The sequence below is a fragment of the Schistocerca nitens genome, chromosome 9, assembly GCF_023898315.1.
Source record: "Schistocerca nitens isolate TAMUIC-IGC-003100 chromosome 9, iqSchNite1.1, whole genome shotgun sequence".
Classification (NCBI taxonomy): domain Eukaryota; kingdom Metazoa; phylum Arthropoda; class Insecta; order Orthoptera; family Acrididae; genus Schistocerca; species Schistocerca nitens.
In genome coordinates, this window is record NC_064622.1 from 2,260,508 (window position 1) to 2,274,510 (window position 14,003).

A 14,003-nucleotide genomic window follows, 5' to 3' on the forward strand; every position below is an offset into this window, starting at 1 on the left:
ATGGCAATGGTTGTCGAATCATCGAAAGGGTTCTGAGGTTCCCAAACTATGTTTTAGTCATCATTTTTGCGCCAATAAAACTCTGTGACGCGCCGTCTCTGTTAAGGGGCACTTCACACCTATACAAATATGCTCAAAGTGACAACTGCAGTGGCAAACAGTGGGCTAAAAAAGGGTCTCAACATGTCTGAAAATAACTTAAAATAGTTGGCTAAAATTATATAAAAATGCGGTGACTGCTAATTCAGTAAAATATTTACAACAACGTTTTTACTCTTTTAAGATACGAATCATGAATTGCAATCGATGACCAAAGTATCCAAAAAATGTACAGCAAACGATTTTGTGTTAACTTTGTATTATGCGTATTCATTCGTTGTTTATATGTGTCAAAATAAATAAAGGTGCGCAAATATATAAAAAACTGCCCAAACTTTACGGGCGTATGTAATTCGTTTTAGATAAGCAGCACACCCCGCTGTAGAAAAGAGGGGAACCAGCGCAAAAAATCTATTAGAGCACATAAAAGGCAAATATGCTTCTCTTTAAACGATTCTGACAGAAAAGTGGAGAACTAGCTGCCTCAGCCCTCATCCGCCTTCCTCACGAAAAGTTTTTTTATGCGAATATATTCGCGCTTTTTTGCCGAAGGGTACCAGAGAGACACTGACGGTGGAACAGAAAGGAGACAGTGTTGGTGGGAGAGAGAAAGTGGCAGCGAAAGAGAAAGAGAAATAGGTGAACACAGTAGCCGTGGGGGCCAAGGAGAGAGGAGATATTTATGGTGAGTAAGAGACAGTGGCAGTAAAAGAGAAAGAGAGGTGGAAGGAGACAGAAGCAATGGGAAGAAAACAGGGAGAAGACAATGGAATTTAAAAACAGAGATGAGAGGAGACCAAGACCTGGGTAGGTGGGGGGCGGGACTGGACCTGTCCAGACCAGCGAATTTTGAGGCGTAAGTGTGGGGAGGGCGCGTTATGGACAGAAATTTTAAGTACGTGCGTACATTTTTGACCTGCGGAGATATAGTGGACACTGTTGCCGTGGAAAGAAAGACACAAGGAGGCAGTGTGGCAGAATAGACAGTGGCAATGTGATACACTGTAAAGAAGTGGGAGAAAAGGAGACAGTGGGAGAGAGACATACACTGAAGAGCCAAAGAAACTGGTACACCTGCCTAATGTCGAGTAGAGCACGCGGAAGGGCCGCAACACGACGTGGCACGGGCTCGACTAATGTCTCAAGTAGTGCTGGGGAGAATTTTTGTTGAGCAAGGCGTTATTTAAAGACGAACATATTGGCTTTGTCTGCGCTCCGACAGGAACCATTTCTCCGCTGTTCGCCTACTGTTGCATGTAATCATCGAAAGCCAGGTTCTTTACGTTACATTTACGAGTTACGTCGCATTGCTTTTGAAGCTCATATGTCGGTACCAAGCTCCCAATCTTGTGAGCAGGAAGAAAATGGAAGACGGCCAACTCCGCACGGCCCGATTGTAAATAACCTGGATACACAACACAAAACGTGGTCTTATTATTGTGAGAGCACGGTGTACGAAATGACAACAGGCCTGTCGCTCGACTCTTGGCAGGCCATGGAGACGGGGAGCGGCGGCGGGTCGCCGGTGGCGGTGCCGGCGCCGCTGCGCGCCACGGTGTCGGCGCTGGAGCGCGAGGTGCAGAACGCGACGGGCTGCCCGGCGGCCGTGCTGGGGCTGGCCGCCGTCTTCATGGCGCTCGTCGACGCCGCCGTCGCCAGGAACGTGACGGGCAGCGAGCGCGCCGCGCGACGCCGGCCCCCGGCCGCGCCCGCGCCGCCCCCGGACGCCCCCTACGACTTCATCATCGTGGGCGGCGGCACCGCCGGCTGCGTGCTCGCCAACCGCCTCTCCGAGGTGCCTGACTGGAAGGTGAGCAGCGGCCGCCACCGCCGCGCCGTGCTGCTCTCCGACACTCAGTTAACCCTCGACTCTGAAGAGTCCAGCTCCCGTGTACCGGGTTTTTGTAATTAAACTGTGTTCCGAGTGCTGCAATGCAGGTTGTACACTACTGGCCATTAAAATTGCTACACCAAGAAGAAATACAGATGATAAACGGGTATTCATTGGACAAATATATTATACTAGAACTGACATGTTATTACATTTTCACGCAGTTTTGGTGCATAGATCCTGAGAAATCAGTACCCAGAACAATCACCTCTGGCCGTGATAACGGCCTTGATACGCCTGGGCATTGAGTCAAACAGAGCATGGATGGCGTGTACAGGTACAGCTGCCCATGCAGCTTCAACACGATACCACAGTTCATCAAGAGTAGTGACTGGCGTATTGTGACGAGCCAGTTCCTCAGACTCCATAGACTAGACTTTTAAATTGGTGAGAGATCTGGAGAATGTGCTGGCCAGGGCAGCAGTCGAACATTTTCTGTATCCAGAAAGGCCCGTACAGGGCGTGCAACGTGCGGTAGTGCATTATGGTGCTGAAATGTAGGGTTTCGCAGGGATCGAATGAAGGGTAGAGCCACGGGTCGTAACACATCTGAGATGTAACGTCCACTGTTCAAAGCGCCGTCAATGCAAACAAGAGGTGACCGAGACGTGTAACCAATGTACATCATACCATCACGCCGGGTGATACGCCAGTATGGCAATGACGAATACACGTTTCCAATGTGCGTTCACCGCGATGTCGACAAACACGTATGCGACCATCATGATGCTGTAAACAGAACCTGGATTCATCCAAAAAAGTGACATTTTGCCATTCGTACACCCAGGTTCGTCGTTGAGTACACCATCGCAGGCGCTCCGGTCTGTGATGCAGCGTCAAGGGTAACCGCAGCCATGCATGGTCTCTGAGCTGATAGTCCATGCTGCTACAAACGTCGTCGAACTGTTCGTGCAGATGGTTGTTGTCTTGCAAACGTCCCCATCTGTTGAGTCAGGGATCGAGACGTGGCTGCACGATCCGTTACAGCAATGCGGATAAGATGCCTGTCATTTCGACTGCTAGTGAGACGTGGCCTTTGGGATCCAGCTCGGCGTTCCGTATTACCCTCCCGAACCCATCGATTCCATATTCTGCTAACAGTCACTGGATCTCGACCAACGCGAGCAGCAATGTCGCGATACGATAAACCGCAATCGCGATAGGCTACAATCGGACCTTTATCGAAGTCGGAAACGTGATGGTACGCATTTCTCCTCCTTACACGAGGTATCACAACAACGTTTCACCAGGCAACGCCGGTCAACTGCTGATTGTGTATGAGGAAAGCGGTTGGAAACTTTCCTCATGTCAGCACGTTGTAGGTGTCGCCACCGGCGCCAACCTTGTGTGAATGCTCTGAAAAGCTAATCATTTGCATATCACAGCATCTTTTTCCTATCGGTTAAATTTCGCGTCTGTAGCACGTCATCTTCGTGGTGTACCAATTTTAATGGCCCGTAGTGTATACATAGAAGTACGCTGCAATATCGTAGGAATGTCCATTAATCGGTGCGCTAGCGGAGTGTGCTGGGAAAATAATAGTTCCAATTTCTGCCAACAAGTGAAAATCTGGCGCTGGCAGCACTCACAACATGGTGGAGGAATGATCAAACACCTGTTAAAAGTGATTCTGGCACGGTTATTGGGATATTTTCACATGTTACATGCGCTCAGTACGATCTTCCGAATGAGCAACATGCTGCATCTGTAACACGGAATTTCCAGTGGAAAAAAACCAATATGTCATGTCGTCCTGCGATCTCCTTTAGATCAGGAAGAGGCAGGATACATGCCTGATAGACACGACCTGTTACATGTCCCTACAACCGGAAGTCACATGGGTCAGGGTCGGGGGATGAAGAAGACCACACGTTTTGAAACTGGCTAGAAATGATGCAGTCGTTGCGAAACATTGGTCGAAGCATGAATTTCACCTGGCAACCGACATGTGGTGTTGCCCTATCTTGCACGAAAATAGTGGTGTGGAACAGTGGCATTCTTGCAAGGCTGGAATCAACGTGTTGCAAAAGGCGGTCCTCGCAATGTGCGTATGTCACTGTACAGCTAGCTGGCCCGCGAGGTGTCGCTTCCTCGAACAGAAACGGACCGAGAATGAAGGAGCTTGTGAAACACCACCACACGGTCACAACATAAGTCGGTTGCAGCGGATATTCCTGCACACAATGTGGCGGAATAGAACCCCATATGCGACAGTTCAGAGCATTCACAGCAACATGCACAGTAAAATGTACCTTGCCCATGCGAAGATTCCATGCATGCGAAAAAAAAGAGGCGAAGTCACGGCGGTGTAGTCAATCTTAGAATTTTATTTATTTGGTACATATTCTTAATCTTCTTGGAATACCAGTGTAAAATGCGCCGCAATATCTTTTGAACTGTTGACCAGGGGAGAGACACTCCTGTGACACAGCTCGAGTAGTGATGGGTGCAGAAATGGGGCCATGTGCTGCACGGTCGGCTACAGCTAGAGAAACTTCATCAACAGTGCCACGGGAACGGGCCGCCGCCGCCGCCGCCGCCTCCCCCTGCCTGCCGCACCACCCCATTCACCTGTCACTTCTAATTTCGTCATAATATTGTTTAGCCCACTGGCTGGCATGGGACCTCTTCGCAGCTGTTTCGATCGGCGATACTCCCACCATGCAGCGATGCTACTGCTGCTGTTCTCATCAAACTACTTTGCCAGGACTACACAGTCTTTCTTCTAAACAGCCACTGCATACGATACGCAAAACTTCAACTTCCTCAATCGTTTACACCAACAGTCACTTCACTGAAGAAATCGACATCCGTCACCGAGAGACAACCAGCATATTGACGTCAAAACAGAAGCGTTTCACGTTATGTCTGCTTACAGCGCCGTATTTTCACGTGGTAGCATTAAGCAAACTTTTTTCCCCAGTATACCTGCGATCGCCCCGGCTAATAAGCATACCTACGATGAGTCAGCTTCCTACAACGTATACAGCCCGCACTGCCGCACTCTCAGCGTCGCCAGTTTAATTACAACCACTCGGTATTAAGTAGGTACAAACTTTTGATTACTTCACACATCTGTTAATATGTTAATATTTGATGTCAATCACGTAAACGACAAATAGTTTAGAAAAGGTGTGAAATTATGTTCAAAGTCTGATGGAACAGTGGATGAGTATAATCCGTTTAATTTGCGCTCTTTTCTTTTCGCGCATCTCATTGTTTACGGCGTCATGTCTCCTGGACCATGGATCGTACAACATAATTTTCCACGCACACTGAGTGATGTATGTGGATGCTCTCTACAAACTGTGTTGCGAATAGGGTGGGCAGTAAAGAAATAATAAACTAAAACGCCATGTCTAATACCGAAGTTTTACTGCATGAACAGCGAAACTGTGGTAATCAATAAACTTTTTTTTTTCCTTTCATCAGTTCGTGGAAGCTGTCGGTGAGAAAAAATTTCGTAGACGATAAAAATTGTGTGTACAGTCTGGGTCATTTGTGCGCTGTGGTTAGCCTCTTTCAAGATATATACAAAGTTCCTACCTGCAACATTTGTTTACAATGTTAAACTTTCAACTTAATGATAAGATTATGACAGCAGTTTAAATTTCTAAATTCGGTCGATAATTATTTGAAATATACAGAATCAAATTTTCACTGTCCCTGGAAGTCGTTACGACGCGCAGTCTGTAACAGCTATTGGCTGCCATGAATTGGGTTAGATACAGGAAGCTCAGACGCTCCGTTAGCGTACCTCATCCCCCTCCTTTCTTAGGAAACAGTGCGTGCAAAATTTTCTGCTGAAATGTGTTTAACGTAATTAAAACTTCAGATTTTCAAGTCGGAAGTTGGTACAAATTCAGTGTCAGAAAGAGTGCTGAAAACTGAACAAATAAGAATCAGTATGTTGCACTGATTTAATGACATTATCAAAAACAACTTTTCTTGCGCTGATGGCTGCAACAACTCTTGAGGGATTCAGTAATTTTGTAAAACATGGACGAGCTTAAACATACATTTTTAATATAAATAGAGAAAACTACAAACAGACACTTTTTTAAAATAGATATGTACTTCATAAACCGGCTTTCGAACATTTTCAGGCCCATCGTCAGATGGTGCACAAAAGGTCACGTGACTATTTCAAAGCGTAATGCTGGGTGCTGGCTATGTGACAAGAAAATGGAACATCCTTTAACGTATCACCATGAAAATTGTTCACATGCCGATTTGGATCCTAAAATGAATTCTGAACTTACTGCGAATAGTATGGGCGGCTTTGTTATTAATATCCATCTATTAGCTTCGATTGTCAAAGAAAGTTGGTAATACATCACTCACTTTTCACAGGATATGCACAACTCGTATATACTGTAGTCACGAAAGTTTGTCAGCATCCTGCACGTGCTATACAACTGTTGCTTATTACAAATTTCTTCATACGAAGATACGGCATACTTTGCTCAGAGACGTTATTTGTTTTTGTCTGCGCGTAATATAGTCGATGTATGGACAAATACCTGAACAAAGCCAGCACTGGGGTACATCTTGCCAATCACAATCTTTCAGCAAACAGCACAGAATAGAAATTCCAAATACTTCACTTTGCCAACAAAGGCACGATGATTGATTGACCTTCTTGAAGAAACTGAAATCCTTATCAACAGAAATACACCATCTGACTGCCTACTCAACGATCAGACTCAACTGCACGCATGTTTGAAGAAACATTAACAACACACAATATCGTATTTACCCGCGATACAGGCAACTAGTTTCAATTAAAGTGTCCTCCCTTGTACAGGACTTATATATTGTGCGCATGAGTACAGGTTGTGACGCAGGAACGACGACGTACCGAAGTCTCGATCTGGCAGTGAATCCGAAGGAAGGCTGCATCGTTCTTTTTAACAACACAGGCCATGCAATATCGTACTTTCGATCTTGTTACACGCAAGTTCGTCACATGTCTCTGAGCGCTTTAACTTCCCATAACAGGAGCCAATATTTTTCAGAATTCGGGCTTTTTTCCTTTCATCTGTTGCATTGTTTCTTTAACTTCTTAAAGACAAGGAGTTAACATTTGTCCTTTTCTCCCAATTAACCGATCAATAAAAATTTCAGTGAAGTACGTCTGGTGACCAAGGAACAATAACTCGGTCATAACACGACGAAAGGAAACAAATCAGTTTATTTGAAAACAATACAACATATCCAGTTTTGTAACTTAAACAGTTAAACGAGAAAATACTCTTACTACTTTAAGTAAACGGCAAGAAAAATTTTCTCAACACAATGTAAGACGCACTTTTTCATTTGACAAAATTTGTTTCATTTCCTTAAATGATAAAATGATCAGTGCCAGAAACGGTGTTACGATGATATCAAAGAATCAGTGTATCACATCGAAATATTTTTACGACATTCTGAAACTGACCAAGGATTCTAGAAGATTGTGGGCAACGGAAGGTTAGCAGTTTACTTTGACCCTGTTTACAACGTTTTTTTTAAAAAAAAAGGGATGAGGTAGGCGTGCCTAGAAGACTCGGTACAGTCTCGTCAGTAACGACATTACGAGCAGTCAACGATTAGAATCGTGATCCATCTATGACACGGTAAAAATTCTCCGTTACTTGCAGATTGTTTTCTGAAAATTCCAGGTACAACGTCACTTATCCATAGATCCCGTAAATTATACAAATCTAATACTAAGATGTCAAAACTGTTGGCTGCTCAAGGATTCGAAAACGGGATCCCTGTTTCCCCCGCGCAGTGCGCTACCAGTTCTGGCACCCAATCGCGCCTCATCAACCACTCATTCAGAGCTCGATCTTGTCGCTGGTATGACTGGTAGAGAAAGGTAGCGATCTGGCTTTTAACCTCATCGGGTTCCCAGTTTAGTCTCTCTCTGTACATTCTGAACCGTAACGATGTTGTACTGCTCGACAAAGAAAAAAAAATGGTTCAAATGGCTCTGAGCACTATGGGACTCAACTGCTGTGGTCATTAGTCCCCTAGAACTTAGAACTACTTAAACCTAACTAACCTAAGGACATCACACACATCCATGCCCGAGGCAGGATTCGAACCTGCGACCGTAGCAGTCGCACGGTTCCTGACTGCGCGCCTAGAACCGCGAGACCACCGCGGCCGGCTCGACAAAGAAACACGACTGCTATAGACTGTACACATTTTTCCCACAACACATAGGAAGACTTCAATATATCTATTGTGGTAGGGAAGTGCAGAAACTTTAAAGTGAAAATAATTGAAAAAACTCTATGTTGAAAATGGAGAATGTGAACTGTCTTGGAACATCCTAGCAAGTTGTAACTGTATATCCGATCGGCGTTCGAACCAAGAATTCTGCCTTTCGCGGGATATGCTCTTACCGACTAAGATATCCAGAACATTCATTGCGCACAGAAGAATAGGTTCCATGTCAGAGTCCTTTTCAGGAACTCAGTTTTAATCTGCCAGGAAATGTAACAATGTTGTACACTCTTCTGCAAAGCAAAAGTTTCATTTTATAATAAAGGTTTTCATTCACTGCTTCTCGTAGTACCTCAAAAATTAATGAGAATGCCATCATTGGAGCCAGTTTCACAAATAACCGCTGACACTGAATATAACACTATCAATTTTTATTCTAACCGATAAAAAGATAATTTAGCCTGGCCCGTTAGAAATCTTGTACAGTTGTGGTATGCTCAAAAAGGTGCCGAACGTTTGAATTAACGCGCCAGCATATCAAAGCGCGGTACTCCGGTCGGTGGCGCCGCGTAGTGGCATCCGTGAGAAGCTGGTTGCCTCGCCCGCTGCCAACGCAGTGGCGGAGGAGCGAAATTGTCTTCCCGAACTGCAGCGATTATTGAGAAATGAAGACTTGAAGGGGAATGCACCGATGCGAAGTTCTGTGTCTAAGAGGAAGAGAGGAACGCAAAAACTTCGAAGCATCAGTGAAATGGCTGATGTTCCGGTATCAGACCTGCGTAAAATTTGTTATCATAGCTGCTGATAAGCCAGCAGGGGAAGAGTGTGGTGACACCAGTGAACGTATTTTGGACAAATAAGCAAGAAAGCATGCTCAAAGCATAATAAGAACTAAATTATGGTATGTAACGTAGAAGGAAGAGCACAGGAGTCACAGTGAGTGGCAAAAGCGTCCGAAAAATAAAAAATCCTTCTAAATTCCTCCAAATGTGATATCTCTATTTACGGGCAGAAACAATGTTTTCAAAGAGAGCCGCATCCCAAAAAAAAAAAAAACATGAATAATACTGCAGAAAAAATTCGTTGTCCCAGGTCCCCGTCTCACACGATTTACCACCGGTAGAAGCAAGTGTGGCCACTATAAAAGTGCACTGTGGCCAGACCGATGAACAGACGACAGAAGGCAGGCAGAACAGGGATCCTCAGTCCGTCAACGAATATGTCATTAGCCGATGCTCGGGTTGTGAAAGAAATCGAACACGTCTTTACAGAAGAACCATCTCAGCATTTGCCTTACGCCGTTTAGGGAAGGAAATGTAAATCTAAATTCGGATGGCTGGAGGGGGATTTCAACCGCCGTATACCTAAACGCTGGAAAGGATCATCGCCAATGCAACACGTTCTCACAGGCTGCGTTTTGTAAGTCTTCGTATAAAGGTAAAATCACCTTTAGGAAAGGAGGCTCAAATTATTTCCTAATAAATTTTGTTTGCTCAAAGTGTTGCATCGCTCCTACTGCCGTATCGTAAATCAATAAAGTAATGAAATCAAGTTTCTTTTGGCACAGACCTAGTAAGTATTCGTCAAAAGATTAATTACTCTAGTTTGTATAGAGCGGAAAATCGAATCAGAATGTTAACTTATAAATTTGTGTGTCGATGAAATTATTTGTGCACAAGAAATGGCACAACAAGATTGTGCCATAAAAGTTTATATTAGGGTAGGAATTTTTTTTAAATTCAGGATATGCTGCACATGAATCGAACGGACACATTGGTCTTCTGCAACACATCTTCAGTACGGGCTGTGATTACAGTGATCAACAATAAGACTCATGCAATGATGTACGACCCACAGATGTTCCCTTAGGTTCAGGTCGGGATTCTGAGCAGGCCAGACCATTTCATTAATGTTATTGTCCACAAACCATTACTCGGAGATGCTGCTTTATGACAGGATGCTTTCTCATGCTGATACAATCAGTCATTGTCTGCGACCTGTTTCTGAACACAGTGCACAAATGTCCGCCTGCTTAGCTGGGTGGTAACGTGCTCGCCTTCCGTGCAAGCGGGCCCGGGTTCGATGCCCGACCGGGTTGGAGACTTTCTCCGCTCGTGGACTGGGTGTTGTGTTGTCCTCATCATCATTTCATCCTCATCACTGGCGCGCAAGTCGCCCAAGTGTGGCGTCGACTGAAATAAGACTGGCACTTGGCGGTCGAACCTTTCCGGATGCGGCCTGCAGGCCAATTCTGCAAAATATATTCACATCCTTCAACATCTTAAGAGCTGTACAGGGATAACAGCATAACCACGAAAAACACGCCCGAATCGTAGCACCACCTCCCCTGTACTACACTGTTCGCACATATACAGGGTGGTCCATTGATATCGTTCGGGCCAAATATCTCACGAAATAAGCATCAAACGAAAAAACTACAAAGAACGAAACTCGTCTAGTTTGAAGGGAAAAACCAGATGGCGCTATGGTTGGCCCGCTAGATGGCGCTGCCATAGGTCAAACGAATATCAACTGCGTTTTTTTAAAAATAGGAACCCCATTTTTATTACATATTCGTTTAGTACGTAAAGAAATATGAATGTTTTAGTTGGACCACTTGTTTCGGTGTGTGATAGATGGCGCTGTAATAGTCACTAACGTATAAGTAAGTGGTATCACGTAACATTCCGCCAGTGCGGACGGTATTTGCTTCGTGATACATTACCCGTGTTAAAATGAACCGTTTACCAATTGCGGAAAAGGTCGATATCGTGTTGACGTATGGCTATTGTGATCAAAAATGCCCAACGGGCGTGTGCTATGTATGCCGCTCGGTATCCTGAACGACATCATCCAAGTGTCCGGACCGTTCGCCGGATAGTTAGGTTATTTAAGGAAACTGGAAGTGTTCAACCACATGTGAAACGTCATCCACGACCTGCAACAAATGATGATGCCCAAGTAGGTGTTTTAGCTGCGGTCGCGGCTAATCCGCACATCAGTAGCAGACAAACTGCGCGAGAATCGGGAATCTCAAAAACGTCGGTGTTGAGAATGATACATCAATATCGATTGCACCCGTAGCATATTTCTATGCACCAGGAATTGCATGGCGACGACTTTGAACGTCGTGTACAGTTCTGCCACTGGGCACAAGAGAAATTAAGGAACGACGAGAGATTTTTTGCACGCTTTCTATTTAGCGACGAAGCGTCATTCACCAACAGCGGTAACGTAAACCGGCATAATATGCGCAATTGGGCAACGGAAAATCCACGATGGCTGCGACAAGTGGAACATCAGCGACCTTGGCGGGTTAATGTATGGTGCGGCATTATGGGAGGAAGGATAATCGGCCCCCATTTTATCGATGGCAATCTAAATGCTCCAATGTATGCTGATTTCCTACGTAATGTTCTACTGATGTTACTACAAGATGTTTCACTGCATGACAGAATGGCGATGTACTTCCAACATGATGGATGTCCGGCACATAGCTCGCGTGCGGTTGAAGCGGCATTGAATAGCATATTTCATGACAAATGGATTGGTCGTCGAAGCACCATACCATAGCCCGCACGTTCACCGGATCTGGCGTCCCCGGATTTCTTTCTGCGGGGAAAGTTGAAGGATATTTTCTATCGTGATCCACCGACAACGCCTGACAACATGCGTCAGCGCATTGAAAATGTATGTGCGAACATTACGGAAGGCGAACTACTCGCTGTTGAGAGGAATGTCGTTACACGTATTGCCAAATGCATTGAGGTTGACGGACATCATTTTGAGCATTTATTGCATTAATGTGGTATTTACAGGTAATCACGCTGTAACAGCATGCGTTCTCAGAAATGATAAGTTCACAAAGGTACATCTATCACATTGGAACAACCGAAATAAAATGTTCAAACGTATCTACGTTCTGTATTTTATTTTAAAAAAAGCTACCTATTACCAACTGTTCGTTTAAAATTGTGAGCCATATGTTTGTGACTATTACAGCGCCATCTTTCACAAAGCGGAAAAAGTGGTCCAGCTAAAACATTCATATTTCTTTACGTACTACGCGAAATGTAATAAAAAATGGGGGTTCCTATTTTAAAAAAACGCAGCTGATATCCGTTTGGCCTATGGTAGCAGCATCTAGCGATCCAACCATAGCGCCATCTGGTTTGCCCCTTCAAGATAGACGAGTTTTGTTCTTTGTAGTTTTTTCGTTTGACGCTTATTTCGTGAGATATTTGGCCCTGTCACGATCAATGGACCACCCTGTATATGATGACAGGTAATGTTCTGCAGGCATTCGCCCAATCGAAATCCTTCTATGCGACAGGGTGCAGGTGATTCTTCAGTGCAGGTCATTCGTTTGCAGTCATCCACTGTCCAGTGCGTTGCTCTTCGCACTACCTCAAGCGTTGTTTAGTACTGACCGGGAAAATGTGTGGCTTATGAGGAGCTGCTAGAGCACTGCATACCACTGTTCAACTCCCTATGCACAGTCACTGTGCCGGCTGAACTGCTGGCTTCACTTCGCAACTCACGAGTGATTCCTTCCGCTGTCTTCGTGCGATTTTTTACAACCACTGACCGAAATGCTCGATCGTCCATGTCCGGCACTAAGATGATGACTGTCTGATTTTGGTTTAGCTCTGGTTGTTCCTTCGCGTTTCCACTTCACAATCACGTCACCGTCAGGCTGAAATGCCCTTGGTGAATATTTTATTCAAGATGATGATGATGATGGTGATGGTTTGTGGCCGCTCAACATCGTGGTGATCAGCACCCGTACAAATTCAGAATCTTCCCAGTGCCAATCTCGCCAATTCCCGAATGATGACGAGTTGATGAGGACAACACCCAGTCCCCGGGCGGAGAAAATCCCCGATCCGGCCGGGTTGAAATGGCTTTGAGCACTATGGGACTTAACATCTGAGGTCATCAGTCCCCTAGAACTTAGAACTACTTAAACCTAACTAACCTAAGGACACCACACACATCCATGCCCGCAGCAGCGCGGTTCTGGACTGAAGCGCTTAGAACTGCTCAGCGATCCGGCCGGGGATCGAACCCGGGACCCTGTGACCCAGAGGCAGCAACGCTATATTTTATTCAAGTGACATCCAATGCCTGGACCACGTTCTAAATCACTGAGCCCTCCTGACCGAGCCATTCTCCTATTTCTGATTCTGCATTGACAACAGAATAGTCCCCACCTTATTTTATGCGGGCTGTCAGCAAGTAATTCATCTACTACTACATCTACATCCATACTCCGCAAGCCACCTGACGGTGTGTGGCGGAAGGTACCTTGAGTACCCTTATCGATTCTTCCTCCTATTCCAGTCTCGTATTGTTCGTGGAAAGAAGGATTGTCGGTATGCCTCTGTGTGGGCTCTGATCTCTCTGATTTTATCCTCATGGTCTCTTCGCGAGATATACGTAGGAGAGAGCAATGTACTGTTTCACTCCTCGGTCAAGGCATGTTCTCGAAACTTCAACAAAAGCCCGTACCGAGCTAGTGAGCGTCTCTCCTGCAGAGTCTTCCACTGGAGTTTATCTATCATCTCCGTAACGCTTTCGCGATTGCTAAATGATCCTGTAACGAAGCGCGCTGCTCTCGGTTGGATCTTCTCTATCTCTTCTATCAACCCTATCTGGTACGGATCCCACACTGCTGAGCAGTATTCAAGCAGTGGGCGAACAAGCGTACTGTAACCTACTTCCTTTGTTTTCGGATTGCATTTCCTTAGGATTCTTCCAATGAATCTCAGTTTGGCATCTGCTTTACCGACGATCA

General features: G+C 45.2%; 1 protein-coding gene across 1 annotated transcript in view; it reads left to right on the forward strand.

The window, feature by feature from the left end:
* Positions 1 to 1,729: 1,729 nt before the first annotated feature.
* LOC126203453 (glucose dehydrogenase [FAD, quinone]-like) overlaps positions 1,730 to 14,003 on the forward strand; it is a 64,851-nt gene continuing 52,577 nt past the window's right edge. Inside the window, exon 1 of the mRNA XM_049937770.1 lies at positions 1,730 to 1,909. Coding sequence (XP_049793727.1) covers positions 1,730 to 1,909 — 180 coding nt within the window. The remainder of the gene's footprint in view (positions 1,910 to 14,003) is intronic.